At 36.2% G+C, this 25,975-nt stretch overlaps 1 protein-coding gene across 7 annotated transcripts in view; it reads right to left on the reverse strand.

The window, feature by feature from the left end:
* Positions 1–25,975, reverse strand: part of SLC4A4 (solute carrier family 4 member 4) — a 327,400-nt gene that overhangs the window by 132,412 nt on the left and 169,013 nt on the right. For all 7 annotated transcript variants that reach the window (XM_079152708.1, XM_079152712.1, XM_079152710.1 and 4 more), the window contains one exon: positions 12,076–12,152. In XM_079152708.1, coding sequence (XP_079008834.1) covers positions 12,076–12,152 — 77 coding nt within the window. The remainder of the gene's footprint in view (positions 1–12,075; positions 12,153–25,975) is intronic.

A 25,975-nucleotide genomic window follows, 5' to 3' on the forward strand; every position in this document is an offset into this window, starting at 1 on the left:
AAAACTCCATTAAAACTGTAACCATTCTTAACTGACCAGACACATAAAAACAAGTTACTGGCAGGCTGTGGCCCATGAGCCATAGTTTTTAGGACATCAGCTCTTCAGCTTTGAAGAAAATGACCTATTGGTTAGGATAAATTATACAGTTTATATCTTAAGTGTTCCCCAAAGGCCCATGTGTTAAAGGCTTAATCCCCACCCCATGGTGTCATTTGGAGGTAGTAAAAACTTTAGGAGATATGGCCCAGTGGCAAGTCTTCATACCAAGAGGAGCATGCCCTTGTTTTGGATAGTGGGACCTGGGCCTCCTCCTGTCTCTTTCACCTAGTAGTCATGAGGTAAACGTGTTGTTACATGCTCCTGCCATGAGGTGCTGCCTCAACATGGGCCCAAAAGCTACAAGGCCAATCAATCATGAAATGAAACCTCCAAAACTGTAATCCAAAACAAAACCTTTTCTCTTTCTAATGTCATTATTTCAGATATCTGTTACAATAATAGAAAGCTTACTAACACAACAAAACCTAACCAAAATTAAAATATGCAATTATTTCATGACACTAGTAGATACTGTTATGGAAAAGCATATTGTGCAGTAACAGTTTGTAACAGACTACTGTCCTACGCCGGAGTCACAAAAAACTTCCCTGAAGAGGTAACATTTATAGAGAGAGAGTAGATGAACATCAGTTGCTTGGACTGAAAGTGGCATGTGCAAAGGCCCACAGGCAGAAGGGGGACTGACACGTTATTGAAGCTGAAAGAACACTGTGTGACTGGAATAAAGTCAGCAAGGGAGAGAGACCTGCACACAGCTTTGGAGAAGGACGTTAGGTAGGATAACACAAAGCTTTGAAGGTCATGCCAAGGTTCTGGGCTTCATGATAAAGGAAATGAGTAGTCATCAGTAAGTGGCACTTTCTGTACACTCCTTCAGGACAAAAGCGTCTTATATTTTCTATATGTCCCCATGTTGCTTTGTCAGTTCTCTACATTCTCTGGTTTGAAAATCATAATGGTTTCTATGAATGCAAAACTAATTCTTTATGCACTGCCAGAAACTGGCTAGTAACTTGTTAATTTCAAGAAAAAAGGGACATACCACCAGTGTACCATTTTGCATGTACACTCTATGAAACTATTTAATGTAGAATCATTCTAATGAAAACAAAAAATACACCAGGGTTCTATTTTGCCACTTTCTCTTGAATCACTTCAAAAATTTTAAATACACTACCTCATTTAATTTCCTCCATGTCTCTCCCTCCATCTCTCAACTACTTTATTACATCCCCTTCCTTTCAAGGGAAAAGGATAAAAGAGTAGGGAAGGGAATTGTGTGTGTGTGTTTGTGCATGCGCGTGCATGTGTGTGTTGCTGGGGATCAAACCCAGGACCTCACACACTAATAAGCAAGTGGTCTGCTCTGGAGGTAAAACTTACTAAGCATCCATTCTGTGCCTGGTACATTTCACATATATTATCTCCTTTTATTCTCACAAGTACATGAGGAGATTTTTTTTTAAACCAACTTCTCTGTAAGATTTGGAGATATAAATAAGTACTGCATAAGATCATTCAGTAAGAAGGGAAGTCAGTTTTGACCCAACATCTCAAGGGTTATAAAACTGGGGCTTTACTACCACGTCAAGCAAAGCACATTTCCTACTATTCAGAAAATGCTGAAATGACCTTAAATCTTCTATCCTTTGATTTAAATCCTTTTCTCCTTTTCTTTCCACATGGAAGTATTACAAACTGGGAGTCTAGAGCAAGAAGGTACAGCTGAAAGAAAGGACAGCTCCTTGCCTGGTGTAGACTACAAGGACACAGAAGAGAACACACATTAGCAGAAGAGCATCAGTCCCTGATATGATTACATCAGAGAAGGCAGAATCTTAGACCTTTTATTTCATTTCTTTTTTTTTTTTAACTTAAAATAAACCCTGCACATTGTATTACTTTGATATGCTGTTTATAAGTGAAAAAGCATACAGGATTTTTATAAATATCATTGGAAACCAAAATATGAATATAATCCAGCTCTTTAAAAAGACCTAACAGCATTCTACCCCATTAGTAATTAAGGTATCCTTCAGGGAATTTCACAAAGTCACATGGGGACAGGAACAACTTTGCCATCTCCTCATGAAAATCCCTTCATGACACATTCTTACATGTGTTTTCTTAAGGTCCCAATAGAAAGGGCTACTCTGTGAGAACTGCTCAGTCTGATAAAGTTTCACAACTATTTCAGATAGTAGCGGCAATTTTTCTTCTAAATAAAATCTTCCTTCTAGAAAATAGTAACTGGGGATGGCTTCTCAGAGATCACAATAAAACAGGCAGGAAACTTTCCATCTAATCCTTCTTACAAAGTCTCCATGTAGGTTGCTGGTTGAAATTTCTGGAATTCTCCTTGTTTATTTCTCAGTATCTCAAATAAGCTGATACTGGAAGAGGCTTTACCTGTAAGTTTCATTTGAGAAACAATGAATAATATAATCAGAGACATAACAAGAAAAGACAAGCTTGTTTCGTCACTAACCAAAAGGGTTTTTTGAAACAATTCATCCTAATACATAGATCGATTTCAATTTGACTGGTTCTCACTTATTTAAATAATATACCAAGATTATTATCCCGATGTCCATGGAATTTAAACTATAAGAAAAATGGGTAAGATGGGGTTGTAATGTATAGAACTAATAAATTCAATCATAAATCCCATTCCATGACAAATCCTTTCCCTTTGATCTGTCTTCCCCCTAATTTCATATCATCAAAAAATGAAGTTCATACATAAAAGTAGAATGTTGTACAGTCCATGATTTGACATGTGCTATACTTGGGTAAATGTGGCAAATCTTGTGTCATCATTCAATAAAACACCTTTCTGTGCTGACAGTTGGTTTTTCCAATATATCCTTAGGACACACCATACTTTATTTTAAATAATGGGAAAAAAGATTCAGTGGTGTTTTCTTTATGCCAGCCAAATAACTATGTTCATTCACTTTTCATTACAGAATACAGATTTTTCAGGTATATGTTATAGTATAAATGTGTAAATGGATTACAGCAAATGAAAGAGCAAACTATGTTTAAAATGCTAGAATTTACATGAATGTCCTAAATGAAAAGGTAATACAAATATACATTTCAAGCAACTGGTTGACCTAACTAGTAGAACACAATGCTAATGAGAATAATCAATCCTAAATTTTTTCTTGTAAATTTTAATATACAGTATAAGACAGCAAATACAGATTCACAGTATATACAATAAATCATTGAAACAACACTAAATTTTAAAGTCACCAGAATAAAAGATACAACAATAACAATAATATGAGAAATCACTTTTATATGAGAAACTTGTCATAATCATTTCCTTAGCCTTAAAACAAAGGTCCTAAGAGAAAGGATGAGTGGATACTTATCATCCTCAATTAGTCATCATCATCAGACACTAGCTCTCAAGACTCCTGCCTCTTCCCCAGTAGAGAAGATGGACATACACATAAAAAGCAAAAATCAACAAGTAACAAATTTGTGTTGCAAGTAGTAAGTACTAGCTGGTTAGAAATTCAAGACAGAAGTTGGTAACACCAGCTAGAAAATTAAAAGATGGATGTAAGAAAAAAGTAGCAGTTGACAGGTCTTGAAGTAAAGATATGACTTGGAAAAGTTAAGACATACTTTGGTATGCAAAGCAAATGTAACAGCAGTAACAGTATTCTTGGAAAAACAACCCAACATTTCTTTAAGGTGTGGGTAAAAAAGTACTGTGCAAAAGCCAGGAGCATGAAATATCAAAGAGCAATTAGCAATATAAATCTAAAAGATGAGGAATGATGTCTATAATGAAATTGACTTCCATCTCACCCAAATTTACTAAAAAAATAAGACCCAAAATAAAAGGCAATAGCTCATTGAAATAATAAAATGCCAATGACAAAGAAGATTTGTGTAACACTTTAAACTGTAGTAAACACTTTCCTTTTCACACAAGCCTGTGGAAAAGGAAGTTCTATGTGAATCGTAAGACTTCTGTTATGAATAAGAAAGCTGAAGTTCAGAAGAACTAAGGCTTAACATGCTTATTTAAGTTAATACTCTTCCTGAGATGGGATAAGTGGGAAAAACTCAGTAATAATTGTTTTTCCACTTATCAGATAAAATAAAGTCATAATGATAGATGTGTATCTATGACTTAATGACCCTGAAGGGACTGAATCTATAGTGAGGATAAACACTATACTGGTTTGGAAGTCAAAGAACAATGGGTTACTTCAGTAAGCACAAGATGAAGATTCATACACCAAGTGAAATCTAACTTTCTATTATCCACTGTGGTCTGTGGATGAGTCAACTAGCCAATCTAATCTACACTTGCTAAATTCATATGAACTGTAACTACAAAAAAAAATGATGAAATTGTTGCAGTTCTTCAGATCTGAGGACTCTGGGATCTTTATTGCAAAGAATTCTAAAAGTCACAATATTTCCCATTTATTGTATGAATCAAGTCATTCACTTGTATTATTAAACTACAAATAGTTACAGTCAATTTGTTTCTCCCACTTCTTACCAAACTCCTTATCTAAGGAAGAATGTTTCATTTGACTAATGCTCTTCTCTTCTGTTATTTAGGCTCTCTAAAATGAAAAGATAATTCCAAAGTCCCTTGTTTCTCTTTGATTGACGGTTCTGGCCCACACAGTTATTTCATCTTTCGCTGAACTCCTGCTGTCCTCCGCTAACAGCATCACAGAGTTTATTTTGTCTTCCCAGATAGATACAATCTCACAATAGGGAATCATATATTATACCTTTTTTAATTATATCAGCGTCCTTTTCACTTATCCCTCCAATCCTACACAGGTGCACAACATTACTGTCTTTTAATCACTCTAACAGAAATGTTCAACCAATCAAAGACCCTTAAGAATTTTAAAATTATTTTTAACAGTAATTCTGGTAATTAGCCTATTCAGCATGATGTGTAACTCAAAGGCAAACCAAAGGCCAGAAACTATGAATTGGACACCTGTCTGTTTCCCTGTGGCTTCAAACCTCAGAGAGACCCTAATCTAAATAGCAAAATTCATTATGCTGATTAAGAGCACAGGCATTCACATCAGAATGCAGCCTACTGCTTAGTTGCTGTCTAACTTCAGAGAACCGAATTTCTTCAGGTTTTAAGTTCACCAATATATATAAAATAGGGTTAAGCGTTCCAATTCCAAAGTATTCATGTAAGTAGGGGTCCAATCTATGTTGGTTATTGCTAATTATTCTTTACACTGGAATAGACTCAACTGCGTGTTATATCCATGAGATGCTTGTCTCAAGCTTGTCTCAATACTAGCAGGTACAGCCATGGCATGATTAGCAATGCAGCCAATTTTGAAATTCAAAGCTTACAATGGCTGCCTATGCAATGACTCCGTTACCTTCTACTCATTCATGTATGGGTATGCATAGAACACTAATTAGGTAGGAATGTCTGCTTGGTAATGAATAACAACTGGCTTTTGGATTATAGAAAAAAAAAATAATACCACTGCCCCTTTAATATGGTAGCAAAAGAAAAAGAAGCATTGTTTCCATTTCTGTTCAGTTTCACTCAGATCTAGGGAGTAAAATGAGACCATTGATGATAACACATAGAGAAATGAGGAAGCTCTGGTGGTGGCTGATAGGATCATGAAATTCTGCCAAGGTAAACAAATCAACTAGCCTCCGGATCAATCAGAACAGTGAACTGCAGACAGTGGGAAGCCATTTTCCTTCTGAAGAAGAGCAAGAGCAACATCCTTGCAACCTGTGACCTCTTCATAGATCCACTCTGCAGAAATTCCCCACCAAGGAGACAGGGGAGCAACAGAATCTGCAGCAACGCACCACCATGTAGAGAATGGTCAGTTATCTTTCTATTAGCTTTCCCAGATAACAGCACTCCTTCAAAGCTCCTAAGCACTTCCAGAGAACTGTACAGTTTGGATGTCAGTTCACTTAAAATTCTCTTGGGGACAGGGGGAGGTGGGGAGAGGCAGAGCCAAGCTGCAAATGTGTTGAGTAATGCTTCAAAAAGAACCCTTGTCCAACTCATCTTGCAATTCTTTTTTTCTTTTTTTTTTTTTAATTGTTGTTTTTCTTCCAAATGCTGACCACCAAGAAGGGCTCTTGAGAGGAAGCCATTTTTGGTTGCCAAGGAAATTCCTACACAGCCCAAAAAGCTCTCTCTCTCTCTCTCTCTCTCTCTCTGTGAGCTGGGAATAGCAACACCTTTAGCTGAAGCAATAAGAAACACAAGTGGTCAAGGCTACGGCCACTGTACTTTTCACCTCCTTACCTCAGGATACAGGCGATTAGTCAGCTCAGACAGCCAATTACACCAGAAACATGAACCTGGTTTTAATTTCTGTATTTTAAGCTTCTGAAGAAAGTCCCAAAGTGAGCTGGGAGACAGATGCTGTTACTGAAATTCTCTTCACTTTAGCTGAATTGCTGAACTTTTAGTGGAGTGAATCATAAAGAAGAAACTCACACCTGAGTGGCAAGCAGCATCTCGGCAGTGGAGGAGGTTTATTAAAGTGTTTAAAAAGTCTAGGGCACAACTGGTATATCTTTTGAGAAGTTAACTGTGTTGGCAATATATGGTGACCCAGCAATTGCACTTAGAAAAACTTCTCCACAAATACTCATGAAAGAAAATATAAAATTACAATAAGGATATTCATCTGGGATTAATTATAATCACACAGAATTGAAAATAACTCAGTATCAATTAATAGAAGACCATTTCAAAAAAATAAGATTCACATGTACTATACAGCCCTTAAGAAGAAAGAGGTAAGTTCCATGGTACTGGTAGATTAAAAATAATGAGGTTTTAGAACAATATGATCCCATTTCTCTTTTATATGTGGAAGCATGTAAGTATGCATCAAAAAAGTCAAAATGACTCGACATTGAACTGCTAATAGTGGTTACTTTGAAGGACTGGAATTTAAGAATTATTACTTTCTATTTTATTCACACTAGCCTGGTCTAAATTTTATAGCAATTTTGTGTAATTCTGAATTAGAAAACTTAAGATTTTTAAATAGATCATAAATAAGAACATGTTACTATAGCAGATAAAGAATTCTTGCATGTACATATTTACAACTATTATGGTTATGATTTGTTATAAGGTATTGCTGTTTTCTGGTTCTGAAACAATTTGCACTTAGTTTATTTACACAGATTTGTCTGATTCATTTTAAACCTGGCACAGAACCTGATTTTAACTGAATGCTGGTTTTCTAATCCAGCCAAATGGCTTTCAAGAAAGTACAGCATTAATAAAAGGAAAATTCAACTGTCCCAACTTTAAAAAACCTAAGTTCCTGAAATCAGTAGTGATAACAGTACTTCTCAAACTCTACCACCACCCACCAGTAGTTAAAACTTTAAGACCACAGGACAGAGCACAGGGTGGGAAAAGGAAGCTACATTAAGTCAAATTTCTATTAGACAAAAAGGTGATGACAAACATCAGTTCTATTAATTATCTAAATGCAAGCTGATTTTGTTTGAAAGGAATCTGAAGATAATCATTGCCACACAAGTTCCCTTCCAAAACATGTGGCCCAAAGAAAGCCGTGGTCACTGAGCCATGGGGATGATCACGGCAATGAGGAAAACTGTAGTGACCAAGGACTGTAACAGCCTGCTCACAACACACCTTTGTTCTCAAGTTTTCACAGATGCAATTCCCCCTGGAGCTGTCCTGACACAGCAGTGCCTCACTGGTCTCTGAAAATGTTCTGAAGACCAGTATTAAAATAACCTTGGAAATCATGATCCTTTATCCACCACTGTGCCTCCCCTGAGGGGTGAGGTAAGACCATCCACATTCAGTGTAAACTGCAATGTTGTCTGAGACATAAAAAAGAAAACGAGATGTTTGCATATATTTCCGTCACTGTAAATACGAACCAGCTAAGGCTAAGGGAAGCTCCATGTACGCCGTGCGGTGGAAGCATACCTTCAAAACCATGAAAGAGTCATCTCAGCTGAGAGAGGATGACTTGCTCTTATGTCATGGATGTGCAAGAAAAGGATTAGGAGTCAGTCAGCTACAGAGTGTTTTCTTCTAGATTTCATTTTATGGCAGTCATGGCTTAGCAATTACAAGTTTATAAATGAGACTTAATGGTTTCATCCTCTTACTCTCTGACAAAGTATTTAAATTCAGGTTTACTTCCATAGAAGACCAAGACTTTAAAAAATAAAAAGGTAGCCAAGTGTATTTAAAGATAATCAACAATAGATGATGCTAACAATTTATAAGATACTTTACATATTAACATTAGGTCGAATTGTACCAGGAGACCAGTGGGATACATTCTCAGGGAAGCTCATTAAATAATAAGTATGGAGGAAGTGAGAATCAGATAAGCAGCTACAAGGTTATGTGATCCTTGCACGTCTCCCTGAGAATCTGTCAGGTATTTCTGCATCTCTGGCATTCACTGCAAACTCCAGACTGCCATTTCACTTATAGTTGAACATAAAATCGTGAGATAGTTATTGCATTGTTGATAAACCTGAAGGAAGTCAACTCCTTTTGAAGTTATTGTACCAAAAAGCACAGCACTTCTACAAAAGTAAAATGATGAGAAAAAAATGTCTTATCCACTCAGCTAATTCCATATGCACATGAAAACTGAAAGACATTTCATTTGATGAGTGCCTATCTAATACAGGTGTAAAGTTTTAAAAGATCAGGAAAGGAATAAAGGGGGATAAAAAAAGCAAATCCAACTAACATAATCAAGAAAGATAACTGGATAATGCAAGAAAAAATACTCCATAGCAACAAAATAGAAGAGATTATTTATGTAGATTTACAAATAGATGAGCTCCAGATGTATTTTTTAATCTACTGTCCACAGGTGTTTTTCTGCTTAATAAATATAACATCCAAGTTGGAATACTGTTGAAGCATTGAATCACCTAAATTTTGGCTATGCTTTTCTTCTGCTGTTAACTATTTTGAGCTATTTCTCAATCAGGCAGCAGCTACTGAAATCCTAAGTACAGAGGCTTGGCACCGTCAGAAAGAAAAAGTGCAGTCCACAGATTTGTTTCTTATGTTTTCCCAAAACAGAATCTCATAAAAAATATGCCCTCAAATTTTGTCACTATGTAGCTGTCAGAAAGAACTGTTCTGTTCCTCTTTGTAACGCTGAACATTAAAACCATCCCTTGTGCTACTGGGAAGTTATATAGCTCCAGGAAGTCGTGAGGCACCTCACAACTGTTCAAATTGTATTCAGGCAGAATAATCAGTCAATCAGAAACTTTAGTCACAGTTGGATGGAAGTTTTTTTGGGCCAACTTGGATAAGCATACAAGACAAGTTTGACTTTACTGCCAAGCTCACTTCCAGGACATTGGCTAATTAATTACAAAAGCTTTTTCAAAACAAATTTAAGCCTGGCAATCTTTTTTCCTACCCCAACGGAGGAAAAACAGGTTAAAAAAATAAAAGCCCAGGTTCATTGTGTTAAAACAAGTAAAACAAAGAAAAAGGGGATGGGGTTCAGATTTACCATATCTTCATCGTCATCTTATTTGCAAGTCCATCCTTTTTCTCACCCTGAAATGAGCTAGGGCCTTTTGTATTTCTACTTATTAAGAGAGAAGGTACAGAAAGAAACAGGAAATGCTACTTTGAATTCCTCCTCTACTTTTGGTGGTGGAAGACATCATAAATCAATTATAGTTCCTCTTCAAGTTCTTTGGTAGGAAGTAAAGAACAGACTCCCTCTCCTTGGGCGAAAGAACTCATTAGATTAAGTATCTTACTGCAATAGACAATTTGAATGAACAGTTGCTCTTATAACAGTAGATTCACCAACCTTCCTTTGCTGGGTTTGAAAACAGTGGAACAAAACTCTTGAGTTAAATTTTCTGGCTTCAACTTAACATGAACCTTCATAACTTTGAGATGCTAATGACAGACAATGAAGATTCTGGTTTTAAGGACCCAGTCACACAGGTTTTATAGCAAAATGAACTTCAAAAAAATCAAAATGCCCCAACATATTTCTTCTGTTGCTAGAAACAAAATCTTAAGTAATTTGTATAAGTCATCAAACTGCTACATATACCCAAATATAGAGAGACCCAAGAAGGTAAGAAATTTCTCTCAGCCAGCATCTACCAGCTGCCTTTTGATCAATTCCTGGCCAGAGGAGAGCTGTTCCTAAAAAAAGTCTTCCTCAAAACAACCAAATATATCTAACCTAACCAGTGTACTGCCTCACCCAATTTTAAGATCCCTAGCAAACAACATAAATAATGAACACTGCTTGGTAAATACTGAATGAAGCCAAATGTGCAAAATATCTTTGAAGAAAATCCTAGTGGTCTGAGTTGTCCTCCTTCTGCTACAGGTATGTACCTACCAATGTATCCAATGTTTAAATGACCTTCTCTCTGATTATTATTGATGGAAGGAAGGAAAAAATCCAGGAGGTGGTCAAGGAGTCAAGAATTAATCTCCAGGTAAATAAAGGTGGAGAAAAGTGATCAGTCCTGATCAAAACAAGAAGCCCCTCTTTTGGAGAACAAGAACAAATAAATGAAGATGGGAAGGACAACACCAGATTTCAGAGTATCTTAAAAGTCATACAGGAAATTCCAAACTTAACTCAATAGGAAGCCATTTTAAGTTTCCAATCCAGAGAAGAAAAATGACGGCAATAATATGAAAAGCATATTGAACTAAGAGAAAAAGACTTAGTTCCCAAGGTTTTTCTAACAATCCAGATCTGAGATGATGACAGCCCTCTTAAAGCATCGCTGGTGAGAAGAAGGTAAAAAGAATCCAAGAGCCATTTCATAAGAAAGAATGTAATTTCACCTTTCCTATTCTTTTTAGAATTCACCATTCCTAACCTCTGTCATTACTACAAGTGCTGCCAGTTAAAGAGGAACACTGTCATAAATATTGCCTTTTTTAGAAAAAAATAGCAAAGTGTGAAAAAAGAAATCTTCAAAGCCACCCTACTTAAAAGAGAGAGAAAGAAAGAATAAGGTCACATAAATGATACACAATTAGCATGTCAAGCGTGAAGCCAACTAGGATCACACTCTTCTATCAAAGGACAAGACAGTTATAGGAGCAAGAATCAGACACTTGATTTTCTAAAGTGAGCCATGTATTACTGTTTCCATTTAACAAGGTAGAAAACTGGTGTCCATCACACAACTAGCCAGTTTTGAAACAAGTACCAAGTCCATGGTACTTGCTTTATGTTTCTTGCCCTTTCCAACATAGCTACCTCCCCTATAACCCTGGAAATGGGTTGGGATTTCTGTCATTTTAAAAATATGCCACTCTGATTTCTTTGAAGCTTTAACTTCTTTATTAATCAGGAAGCATCCTTTCATAAAAAAAAAATTGATATACTATTGATATTGATATTCTTGAAATACAATCTCTCCACAGGTAGATACAGCCAACTGGGAAAATGGCCCATTTCATATCACACTCTTTTCAAAAGAAAGCAGATTCAAAACCCAATTGCTCTTCATTTCAAATAGGCTATTAGCTACATGTTTTAATAGACAAACAAATATAAAGCTAGAGAGACAATTTAACAATCAGTACCTGTGCCTGCAGTATCCCTCCAAAATTAACAACTGCCAACATTTCTTAGCTCTTTATAGTTTGCCCAAACGCTTTCATAAATTATCTCATTTAATCTTCACAATGCTCCTGAAACAGAGGCTATTACTATTTGAAAGCTAACCAACTATAACTCCAAGGTTTAAATTGCCCAAACCAACACAATCCACAAAGGTTAGAATCAAGACATAAATTCTTCTCTTCTGACCCCAGACCTCTTCACAGACTGCTTATCTTCCTTCAGGTACAGTGCAAGCCTCCATCTATGCATAATGGTCCATGTTGTAGGAGGCAACCATCATCTCTAATTTCTTCCCAGCATCGTTTAGATACACATTCACTCACACATTTCAAAGAGTTAAGAATTCTTTGCTTACCTGGTCCTTCTCTGGTTTATCAGAAATGTCATTCAGACTGGAGGAAGTCAGATTTCTATGGGTCATGGCTGGACTACCTGGAAAAACACAAGTGATTTCTAATTAAAGCTATATCTTCAAGACTAAGACCTTGGTTGTACAATTCATAAACACTAATAGACAATGATGAGAATGATGATGATGCTTTTAACCACATTAGGATTCTCCTGAAGCATATTCCAGAATTCAGGTTGGAGTACAGACATGGTCAAATGGAAAAAATGTAAAATCCCAAATACTTTTAAGTCTTATTGCCTTTTTCTATTTCAAGACAAGTTCGGCTTTGAAATAAACTTCTAGAACAATAAGCATAAAAATAAATTTCCTCTGGTTTGGCTCACTTGTCACTGCCTTCTCACACACATGTTAACATCCCTAGTTTCTTTTCTTTTTCCATGGCCTGCAGAAACTAGCTCCTTCCTCATCGGCAGCAGAACGCCTAGGTGCAAGCCAGGACCTCCTCGCCCCAGGCTTTGACAGTCCTTCCTAGAACACCACTTTACTCTTTCTGATCCACCAGAAAAGCCACCTGCCTTCCCTTCTCTGAGAGATATTTCAGTCACCAATAATTCTCCTTAGTGGGTTTCTATTTGATCTGGAATCCCCACTCTCTGCCTCACAGTCCTGTTCTCACAGGCTCCCCTGCTTCTCTGCATTCCCATTTGCCAATCTAAAATAGGTACATCCTTCTCAACATGCCAAACTTCTGCTTTAAATCAAAAGATGCATTTCATGAGGAATACTACATGGGAGCCAATCTTCTCAGCACTATCACAGTTGTAGGTAAAATTAATTGGTGATCCCTCCAGTTATTCTAGACACTATTACACACAAGTAGAAAGAAAGGACATCAAGAACAGCCATATATCATGTTCAGGTGGACCATGTTAATCAACAGAATACTGAACTTGCATTCTGCAGTTGGACCTGAAATTTCTAGGCTTACTAAGCAAAAGAGTAACTTTTCAAAGCCAGGGTGTTTGACCCAACCCCTGCAGGGTGCTGAGTAATGCATTCATTATTAATCCTCAATGATCTGACTCAGGCTGGTCTTCACAGCAAAAGGACAAGGGTTGAAAAGAAGCACAGAGGTTCAAACAGAGCTTCACACTGGCTTCTAAATCATTCTTTAGATTACAGACTAATTCCTTCGCATAGAAACCCTAACATCTAATTGTACAAGAGACGAAAATCTACTCCTAATAAGTTAATGTCTACATAACAGCAGCTCTTTAAATAATATAATAGCCTTTAACTACTAGATAAGAAAAATCATAGTTTTCTTGAGCTAGCAAGACAGGGTATTTTCCACTCTGCTGCATTTCATTGAGTAAGCATGGCCTAGATCTCTTAAATCCTTTACCTGGTAGGTGTTTTATTCTAGGAAAATTTGAGCACAGGGCATTATTTAAAGGAAAGTAACATCAGAAAAAATGCTTCATAAGCAAAATTAAAAGAACCCCTCTGAAGGTCACATTTTCTGCTTTGAACTGTAACCACTTTCTAACGTCCATACAAAAGACATCAGGTATAAACTTGAATGCCCCCAAACAATGCTGAGATTAATACTAATAGAAAATGATGAATGGATATAATTTTGCACTTTACATTTAAAAACAAAACCAGTTATTTGGACTAACAGGGTGAAACGTCTGCCTGAGAAAGTGAAGAAATTTGAATTATATACTCTTAAAGAAATGTAGCCTTAGCAATCCTAATAAGACTTACTACTTAAAAGTAGCTCATGTAGATGAATACACCAGATCGATTTCTAATTATCAATCAAATGTATGCTAGTGGCTCTGTTGAAATAATCTGAAAGTAGTTTTTCATTAAACAAGTTAAATTCCCTGGGCAACAGCCTAAACATATTGATTTGTTTTGAAAGCTCTATAAATACTGCAAAGGTATATTTCAGTCCAATCACCGTCCTAATTGCTACAAACCACAAAGAGGTCAAAAGACAAATGGATAAGTTTTTTTATTATAATGGTAAATTTTATTGATGTGTTCACTTTTCCAAGAAACCTGATATACTATCTCATCCTTTCTCTCACTTCTGAAACAGTTACAGTAGAGTTATCTATATTTATCCTGTAAGGGGAGGGTGTCAGAGGAAGGCACAGGTTAAAGAAAGATGCAAGAAATAGATGAGAAAGATAAGGTTAATGTTAAGAAACAATCAAATCTATTGTCCCTTCTCAACTTTACCAATTCCCAGTAATAGAAATAATTAACAGTTTCACCAACATTTAACCTTGTGATATACTGTAAGAGCTCAGAAGTCAAAGTTTCCAGGTAACTAAGCAAATGATCAGTATTCTCCAATTTTTTCAGTCTCTGTCCCTCTCAAACTCCCACCCCCATTCCACAACACCTTGAACCAGGGACAGATGTTTCCCAATGCTCTTCATCAGTGGTTCCCAAGTGTGGTGCCTAGACAAGCAGTATCTGTATCCCCTAGGCACTACTCAGAAATGCAAAATTCTTGAGAATCACCCCAGATGAACTCTATCAAAACTCTGGGTATGGAGCATAGCAATGTGGCTTTTGACAAACCTTCCAAGTGGTTCCAAAACATGATAAAGTTTGAGAATCACGGCTCAAAATAAAACAGTCATCTTAACAGGTATGTCCTACTCAAAATTGGAAGAAGCACATGTAAGTTGGAGTAGCCAGAAGGGTAATTCTAATAACTTTCCCTCCTCCAAACCATGCTCCAAACTGTCCAATCTCAAGGAAATCATTCAATTAGCATCCTCCCTGCATAAACACACAAAATAATTCTATTTGGTTTTTCCTTTGAATCCTCACCTATACAACCAAATACATAAATACTTTGTTTTGGAAACTCACTGTTTGATCAGACTCTTCCAGAAATGTATTAACCAAAACAAGACAGGACAAGAGCCAAAAGATTACAAACCAGATTACATGTGGGAATCAGAAATTTGTGTGTGGATTTCAGCAAACTCAAGAAGCTGTTACACAACAGGTCCCTAACAACACATTCTATTGTGTACATTTTGCAACTGACATGCAATAAGGCACATTGTTAAAATAAATCAGTGCTTTCTATTTAGAGTTTGGGCCTATAATACAAATTTGTTATATTATAATCCTGAGTGCATCAGGGGACTAGAGAAAAATGTCACCTTGTACCAAAGAGATAAAATACAAAGGTACCCTGAAGTGTGTTACTTTTTGGGACAGGTGGCGAATCACTCAAAGCTACTATTGTAGACCCTGCCTTTTCTCTTCTCTTCTCTTCTCTTCTCTTCTCTTCTCAACTCTCTTTTCTTTTCTTTCTTTCCTTTTCTTGGAGCTTTATAGTTATACAGAGTAGTTGGGTTCATCCAGACAAACTCATACATGCATGGAATTTGATTTCAAGACAAACAAATGTCTTGGCCCTGCTCTTGATCCAAAGAAACTTTGTGGGGTTTTTAAAGTTTTTTTTTTTTTTTTTTTTTTGTTGTTGTTGTTGTTGTTCTGTTTTGTCTTTTAAGAGAAGAACTAGTCTTGAGTGCATAGTCATAATTAATTTCCATATCACTGTTTTCTTGCCATAAAGGGGTAAAAAAGTTTTGGAGAATCATATTTTCAAGCAGTTTCACACAATCAAAAACAATTTAATTTGCAAAGTACCCATTTGGCAGGTACACACTGTTTCTATAAAAATTAATTACATTCTGTACTGTTTAAAAATCATTGTTATTCTTTAGCATACATGTAGCAATTCATAAAATCCTTTGCAATGCTACTAGATAAAATAAAATGGGGTAAGGAGAATGTATGGCATGGGAAAAGAATGATATTTAAATGTGTACATAAAAATGTAAATATGTATAAATACAACACGAGCCCCCTTGCCTCAAACTACATAATGAGCCAACAGAGTACACAGGGAAAAGTTAAAACGAAGAGCTCATGGTCTATGAAATACACTGGGTTCTTTTCCCTTAAGAATGTATAACATTTTCAGCATAAAAAATAACCACAGTAACATACAAGTTTTAGACATGTAGGTGAATTGGGGTGTTCATGTTAGAAAATTCTGCAACTGTGTGAGACCACAAACAAATAGTAAATGTAATTTCAGGAAAATGCATGTGTATAGTTTGGATATGGAATACTCCCCAGCCCACCCCATGTCCCCAGTATTGAAGGCTTAGTCCTCATCCTGTGTTACTATTGGGAGGAGGTGGAACCTTTAGGAGGTGGAGCTTAGTAAGAGGAAATTAGGCCAGTGGAGATATGCTTGTGTGAGGCGGATATAAGCACCCTCCACTTCCTCTTTTTTTTTCTTCCCAGATACCATGAGGTGAACAGACTTTCTCTGCCACAAGTTCCCACCACAATGTACTACTGTTCTATCATAGGCCCAAAGCAGGAGGACCAAGTGACTTGAACCTTTAAAACCATAAGCCAAAATAAATATTTCCTCTTTATAAATTGTTTATCTCAGGTATTTTGTTGCAGTGACAGAATTCTGTTAATGTGTTCTGTACCCCCCTGATCCACTGATAATCCCCCTGCTTTATAGACAGAACAAACTTAGTAAAGATGTCTACATCCAAACTTAATGGTTAACTAATCTTTTCTAGCACTAGCTATTTTAACCTACATATCTTAATCTTCATATCAACACTGGAAGATTGGTATTATTATTACCACTTTATGGTAAACAAATGAACTTCGAGAAGGTTAAGTTCATGGTCACACAGTAAATTGTAAAAATGAAATTTAAACTGAGATCTTTTAATGCTAATTCCATCTCTTCTATAAAGAAAACTGGTCTATGTTATTTACATAAATAAACACATGTACTTCATCATGTCCAAAGAAGAGAAAGTATAATGTACCACCACAAAGAATATATCCTATTTCCATGTCAGTGATGTGCAGCATAACATTGTTAAGGATGTTTGAGACAAGTAAGTTCTAGGTTTTCAACTTAGCTGTTCCCAAAGATGGAAACTGTATTTCTTCAATTTTTCATTTTCGTAAAGAAAAGAACAGGAAAAGTATTGAACTCAGCTATTCTGTATGCCACTGTGATCAAACAGCACCAAACCACAACTCTGTGACAAAGAAGAAAGGATGCTAAAATCAATATCAGTACAATTATAAGACAATAATACCACATGCTTCTGAATGTCCTACATCATCATGGCCAAGTACTTGTGAAATTCCACAATATATATTAAACCAATTCTCCATTATTTCCATATTGGCTTTCCACATTTCAAGTTACTGCTTCCAGTGATTTCAGTGCCACTTACCCCTCAGGCTTTTCTCTGTCCCAGTACTACAATTTCTTCCTATTTCAACCACTAAAAACAGGAATAGGACAAGAAGAATAAATCATTTGGAACATTCACAGTAAATTTGAGACTATCTGGAAGAAGCGGCTTAGTTTTTCATCGCAACGGGTTATCAAAAGCTATTCCTACCAAAAGTAATTTAAAAACAGGCAGGTTATTAAGATTCCGAATCCAGTCCCATTACCCATCTTTTAAATAAAATACAGAAATACATAAAATGCAAATATTAGACTAAGTAACTAAAAATATCAGTAATTAGGAGCTTTTCTGAAGGAATTTTATAACTAAGAACTAAGTTTGTCTATTTTTGTTTTTTAATTGTTTTGTTTAGGAGGCTTTTTATTTATTTTTTATTAAAATATTTTTTATTTTTTATTTTCTATTTGTTCATGATTTTCTGTAATATAAATTCCAAGAGCCCACAGCCAAGACACATGGTTTTGTCTTGTTCACAGGTCTAGCCTCAGAGCTTGACATTAGTGGAGCCTCATAAATATTTGTGAATGAATAATGCAGTGGGTATCATCTGAACTCCATTTGGAATTACTACTCTAAACACAATTGTAAGAAGTCCGTTTCCTGTGGAGGGAGATGCTGCATACACCCTCCAAGAGCCTTCAGACTTAGAAAGTCTGAGAGTAAATTAGGAAGAAGTCTGTTGCTGGCCCAGAACTAACAGAACCAAAGGACTCTGCCAAGCTGGCCAAAAGTCTGTCAGTCAACAGAAGGAGCTGAAGGCAGAAATGATAAGGGGGAAAAGAAAAAACCCTGCAAAACAAGAACCAGGAGGGGAGGATGCAGGAGAAAGGGGGCACAGAGTCCAGCCTGGGCCAAAGGAAAGGAGAGTCCTGGGACAAAGAAAAGCCCGAGGGGTAAGTGGCACTGAAATCACTGGAAGCACGTGATTAACTTGGGAAGTGGAAGAAATTTGGAGGAAAGAAGAAGATATCAAAAGACCCAGATAACTATCAAAGTATGAGAGTGAAGTTCAGCCAAAACTGAAGTCATCCCTAATGTATGGGACAAAGATAATGGAGAAGATTCCCTTACATGGAGAGCTGAAAGAGCTGAAGTGTGCAGGGGTCAGATCACAGTAGGACACCCGCGTCATAGAAGAGCACACTCACCACCCTCTTCCTTCAAAGACCAATCTCTCTTTACAGCCTCTGTTATCCAAGCCCCTCTGAAACTCTTCTAACCTCAACTTCCTTCACTCTATTCTCACCTGGTTTTTGTTTTTGTTTTTCTGGATTTTTTTTTTTGTGAGTTTTTTTCCCCCAAGATTCAGTATTAGGTCTTAGATGTCAAATTCACAAGGTTCACCTCTTCTAATTCTTTTAAATTTCAACCAGCAAATGCAAAACACTTTAATTCATGGTGACTCCCATTATAATAATACTGCACTGGATATTTAATTTTTAGTGTGATTTAAAATAGTTTGATTTTCTGAAAAGCTCTTCATTCTCTCTCTTTCTTTCTTTCTTTCTCTCTCTCGCTCGCTCACTCACATACACACACATACACACACATAAAATCACTAGTTGGCTGAGAAAGCATTCAGAAACAGACCATGGTTGGAAAATTTATTAAATAGGAAAGTCACTATAAAGTGCTACAAGGAATCTGTTGTCCTTGTGATTACAATATTTGTGATTCTTTAATAGTTCTCTCAAATGCACATACACATGCGTGAGTACACATATACACACAGACACACCATGCATGTACACATGCACAATATAAAACTATGAACAAAAAATTCCACCCAGAAAACATAGGTGGATATATCTAAAATAGTTTGTGACCTTCTTACCTCACAGAAACCGAAAAGAGTAGTACCTGCAGCAAGCCCATGCTAGTTAGTAAAAGTGTAAACAGGGAAGACCTATCAATGGCAGAATATGAAGGCAGTAAAGGAACATCTCACAGCCTTCATTCCAAGTAGCTACCAACCCAAATTGATTTTCACAAAATGCCCCTAAACCAAGTTAAAGAGAAATTTGAGTAGGTTCTTGCAGTCACATCATTGCAAGGACTGGACATGTACCAGTGTATGACTGAATAAGTTTGGCCTATTCTCTTGCGTATATATATATATATATATATATATATATATATATATATATATACACACACACACACACACACAACATAACAGTAAAATATCAAATATAATAGTAAAATATCATTCATCAGATTAAGAAATGCTCTGATTTGATAAAATATATACATTTTAAATATTTTAAGAAAGTTACTAATTTAAGATAATAAACTTAGCAGATGACTTAATAAATGGTTTTACTTCCATGCCCTTCCTTGATATTTCTAACAAAAATACTAAACAAAAAAGTAGTATAAAGCCACATCAGTCAAAATAACTGGCGAAAGACCAACACAGACAACAGACTTCAAACACTCTATAAGAAGAAGAAAAGCAAATAGAGTAGTAGAACCTAACACCATTGACCCTATTTAGAAATTGCAGTGTTGAATACATGCAGCGGGACATGGAGTCACAAAAGACATCTTCCCACTTCTGAAGAAGCTCCATACTGAAAGACTCCAAGTAGATGGAGTCAGAAGATGTAGGCTGAAAGGAACAAATTCATGGAAATACCACACACCAAAATTTAACACCATCCCAGGGGACAGGATCACTAGCAGCAGCCAAGGCATTTACACTGCCAGGCTCTTTACTAAAGAGAATTTCAGCAACGACCAAGATAATTAGTGCAGGGTCTGTACCACAGAGCAAAGCCCTCTGAATTCTAGACCCTAGAAGACCCTCTTGGGATAATGCACTCTAAAGCAAGTGCTCTTTCTCAAATGCAAATGGACAATTGAGGAGCATCAGGCATTCAAGAGAGGAAGGCAGATCAAGCAAGCATTTAAGAGATAACCATAAAGAAAAGAGACAAAATAAATTAGAAAAAGAAATAGAATTTAGAACACCTAAAAATTCTTATTAATTAGCAGAGAGCCAAGACAATAATGTATCTATAAAATACAGACAAGATGCTATGAAAAACAGAACAAAGAAAAGTTCTCAGAACGAACAAATAATTAGTTTAAACATACATATGAACATTATATATGTATATGTGTACACATATATGTGTTTAATGTATTTAAATATAATATAATAAAACATTAAATATGTTTAATCATCTGTTCATTCTGAAACCTTTTCTTGTTTATATAGATATTTATATATGTATCTTCCATATCTATATATCTATCTCTATATATATCTATATATCTATATCTAGATATACATATAGATATATAGAGAGAGGAGAAGGTGTGAGCGAGAAAGATGACAACAAAAAATAATATGCTACCAGGCACAGTTGTGCATATCTATAATCCCAGTGACTCAGGAGACTGAGACAGGAGGATCACAAGTTTAAGGCCAGCCACAGCAATTTAGCAAGGCCCTAAGGAATATAATGAGGGCCTGTCTCAAATAAAAAATTAAAAGGGCTAGGGATGTAGCTCAGTGGTAAGGTAAAGTGTACCGAAGTTAAATTCCCAGTACAAAAAAAAAAAAAAAAAAAAAACCTCAAAACCATCAATACAAGAAGTTAGAAAATAACAAGAAAATCTTCCAAAAAACAAGGAGATAGGGGTGGACAAAGCCAGGAAACACAAGGGAAAAGATCCAAGAAGTCCCATATCTGATTATAGGAGTTCTATTAAGCCAGAACAAAGAAAAGGAAGAAAAGAATACAATGAGAGAATAACCCAGAGCTGCGCTTCTTCTGCTCATAAGAGCCTCTAGGGGGAAATAAAACAAACCACAAAAAATTAAATAAAAAAAAAAGTCCTGATGTAGATGAGTCATTGTGAAACTTCCTAATACCAAGAATGAAGAGAATATCCTAAAATGTTCTAACCAGAATTAGATCTTGGAATTCTCATAAGTATCAGAAGTTAAAGCTTCATGATAGAAGTTAATGGAACCATGCCTTTAAAGTTCTAGAAGAAATTTAAATCAAGGACTCTACGTACTTCCAATCATCATATAAGAAAAAAAAAGAAAATTTCAGGTGAAAAAATGTTAATATTAATATACCCTTTCGCACAAGGTTACCTGACAATGTGATTTAGTAAACTGAGGGAAGGACTGAGGAAAGGGGATATGTAGTCTCCAACTCTGGAGAGCAAGAGAAGCAAACCTCAGAATACCCACTGTGCAGCAGGCCCAAGAGCAGGCAGGAGGTGGTAGAAGGGAGAGGGAAGCCAACATAAAGGGGCCCCCCTGCCAGAAGGTGACACCCAGGCACACTACAGATGCATTAGAATCCCTGTGACACTGAAATAGAGCTTGAGAATACAGTAGTAGGTAATTTTTGATGCAATTCGAAACTCCAGTTTAAAAAAAGATGTTCACAAAAGAAAATGTACTTATAGCTCATTACATAGCTTTAGAGTGAACTATATTCATGCAGTCATAATACAGATTCTATTTATGGATCCCTAGCATTAGAATCAACTGATATGAGAAAGCACACAATTTATTTATAGATAAAGTTGAGAATGTAAACCTAACCAATATTGACAATAAAAGTAAAAGAAGCAATGACAGAAGCTTGGAAGAGTCAGCATTAAGGAAGGGGCAGGGAGGGGTAGGGATGCTCATGTCCTTTTCTTATAAGGTAAGAGCCTGCCAACACGTGCTAGAAAAAGAAATCAAAGCATAGGTTTATTTTTAAATTACAAATGTAATTTATAATGGAACTAAGAATAATGATAAAATCTATTTGGAGGATGGAAAAGTATACAAATGAGACTACATTTTTCTATCAAAAAATAAAATACAATAGTGTCTAAGATTAAAAATTCCAAAATAGCAAAATAAGCTGCTCCTCATAGAGAGATAAGAAAAACATGAGAATAACTAAAAAATAAAATGAGAGACCATTTAAAGGGTTAAAAGTGGTTGCTACAAAGATAGGCATGGGAAGAGGAAGATGAAGCAAAGGAGTTTGCTCTTCATAGAAGTCTTTCTGTGCCTTCAGTTTCATAACATTTGCACGTAATACCTTAATGAAAGTATATTACATGTCCCTCTTATATCATGCATTAATTAAATGTACTTTCATTTTTTTAAGTACCCAAGATTAAGTAGAAACATTACTGACTAGCAGTCAACCTTAGGAGATTTAATTAAATCAAGTTTTAATACAAACCTGTAGATCAAAAACTTTAAACAGTATGAAATCAATTTTAAGTAGTTCAATACAGTCCATGAAATATTATTTATACTATATTTTTAAATTATGGCAAAGGAAATTTTTCCTGAAATCTGTCTGAATTATCAAAGATTATAATTCATAGCTGGAGTAATCAAGAACTCTTATACCTGAAAGGTATGAATATGTGCAGAAAAGCACTGCATCTAACAAAATCCTCCATCTGCAGTCAAATAAATAAATGGATGTAGACATAAATATAGATACAGATATGTTAAGGAAACATAGACATAAAATTTTAAAAGGTCAACAGATACATTCTCTGGGCCTCCACCTACAAATGTAGCCTCCTCCCCCTGTGCTCACAAATATAACTTGGGGAAAAGTCATTCAGTTGTCTTGTGTGATCGACTCCTCATGACTTTGCTGACTACATGTCCCATTCACCTTGTATGTACCTGTTCATAAGCTTGTCTTCAGCCCAAGTGACATCTTGGATCCTTCTAGAATTACCCTGGGGAACTCCAGGCAGAAATGAGAAGGGTCCAGGATTTCCTTCAGCTGAACTGAAAAGCTTGCAGCTCTGAGTTGATACTACTCTACTTCTAAATCACCTCTACTTCTCTAGTCCTAGTTTTCTTTTATTTCCATTTTTACTGCAATCTTGTGCCTCTGAACTCCAGATTCTTAGGAAACGATGAACTATGCTGCCATAGTGAGGTCTCATAACCACTCATCATTTCTAATTTTCCAAAAAATTAGAGAACTGAGAGGTTGCAATTCCAACTATCTTGATATCTTGAGGTTGAGGATGAAATCATCTAAGTCAATTCAAGAAATGAAGACTGAGGACTAATTGGAACTATTCTTCATCACACAGGGGATATGTGGTCACACTGGGCAAACCAATGTGATACAGCTTCTAGCAAGTGTTAGATGTCTCATTGAATGTAGAGGTCATTAGCAATTATTTACTTAAAAAACATGTGATATGCACTTTACGTACATATATTAACACTGTGGATACAAAAAGTTCTTTTTTTTTTTTCAAAAAGTTCTTTAATGGTAATCTCTAATATTCTTTTGAGGAGGCTGTGATCCTAGTTTGTCATTCTGATTGGAGGACAAGATACACTTTTCTACATTTGCTACTGAAGTGTTGTTGAGGATGGACTAGTTGGAGAAAAAGATCAAGTGTTAAAACACATGAAGCATCATGAAGAAAAAAAGTAGACATTTTGAGAAAGGTTCACTGAGTCTAGTTATGCTAGTTAAAGATTGCTTAAATCAGTGGGCAAAGGTACTTTCTAAAATAACTCACTTTCTGCTGAAACAAGATAAAGAGAAAGGAAACAGAAAATGTGAAAGCAACACTGATTAGGAATAATTTGAACCAGAAGCAAAACTTCAGCTTCTAAATTCCTCCCATATAGTACTATTAAAATTTTCTCACAGTTGTACATTATCTGTGGACCAGGAATAATACAGAGGATACAATAAATTTAGAAGTCCCAGGGAAGAATCTCTGGTAGGCTGGGCATGTTGTTATAGATGTGGCTCATATAGTAATAGAAATTAGGCCTAGATCTCTTCTAACCAACTTCTCAACAACTGCAATTTTTCCTGTAACATTAGATATAGCTAGTTTCCTAGTATCTGCTTAAATACTTCTGTTGACAGGAAATCTGCCACTTACGCCATTTCATGGCAGTGCTGTAGTGAAGCTCATTCTTACATTTGGTAGACTGCATCTACATCTCAGGTAAGCAGTAGCAGGACCAAGTAAGTACATATATTACATTCAGAGTGCCAGCTAAGCACACGATTGATCAGAAAGACTGACTTCCACTCAAATATACATAATTTATATTTGAAATAATGTATATCCCCATATGTTCCTAGGTTTTATTGAGAATTCCCATGCATTGAAGCCTCACCTTATCTTTGACAATTCTCTAGCAGTAGGGAGCTAATCCATAAAGTTCCCATGCCTTCCAGAAGGCAGTGTACAAAGATCCTTTAGAGAGAAATCCTGCACCCTCGTACAAGAGGGAGATACCTATATCTCACCAACAGGGCTTTACCAGCCTGAACTTAGAAAAAAGAAAACCTGCAGCAGTCCACAGATCCTCTGAAAATCAATGGACTCTAAAAGTGAATTCCATCCTTATCCACAGACATAAAGAGTCTAAAGCAAATATCTTCCTCACTACAACGTTCACACATAGGTCTAGTTCTGTCCTCTGAAGCAACAAAGCAAGGTCTACTTTCTTCTACCTATATGTATTAGGCCAACTGAGGATGACCATGTCGAGATCTCTCACTGCCTTTTCACCTCCTAGATGGTCTCCAGGTTGTCATTCTTTTCCCCCAGATGCAGACCACTTATCCACAAGGACTTCTCACCCCACTCATGATAAAACTAGCTTATTATAAACATCACTATTCCCCTAGTAAACAGGTTTAAATGGCAGGTCTCTGAAGACAGGGACTGTGTCTGTCTTGATCATTGTATGTTTCCAGCATCTTGCTGAGAACTGGGCAGAGTAATCCTCAAAAATATTTAAGTGAATGAATGAATTTTACAATCCAAATGAATTAATGTAACACCTCAAAATTCTACCACTACATCTGGAAACAATGAAATTATTACCAGTAAAGTGGGGAGAAATTTTCCTAGTCCTTGGTTATAATAATCACTCTTACTGAAGACCATAGTCATAACTATCATTGACATATTTATAAATAATATTACAATGTGAGTCATTAGCTGGAAATTATTCTTTCTTACACATTCTAGAAATGCAGACAAAAATTTCTAAGATGGCCTTTGGAAGTTGGGGAAATGATCCAACCTTGAGACTTTAAACCCAGAGCCCAGCTTAAATGTGTGCTAGATGTACAGATTTAACTGAGAAGAAAACTTGACATTATAATTGGATTTACCATGTTCTTCCTCAGAAAGGTCGATGATATTAGTCTCTCCACTACAGTCATCTAACAAGACTGTACACCAGTTTGCAACCATGGTTACTACTTACAGAACACATAGTGTACAGCTTTCTGAAGACGAAGTTGGTCAAAGCCCATAGTAGTTTGTGTGCTCCAACTATTACTTAGGGTTGAGAAGAATGGCCTTAGAAAACAGAAACATCCCAGAAAATTACAGTTTGGAATGTTGACTTGTTGCCTGTCACTGAGAGACACCAGGAATTTCATATTCTGTCTTGAAACAGTAAAACTCTGAGTCATCTGTGTCCACACTTCTTGTTAGCAGACCAAAGTAGTAACTGTGGCTAAGAGCAGGAAGACCTGGAATCAGAGAGAATGAAAAGCAGA

Source organism: Sciurus vulgaris (genome assembly GCF_902686455.1).
Source record: "Sciurus vulgaris genome assembly, chromosome: 9".
NCBI classification, from domain to species: domain Eukaryota; kingdom Metazoa; phylum Chordata; class Mammalia; order Rodentia; family Sciuridae; genus Sciurus; species Sciurus vulgaris.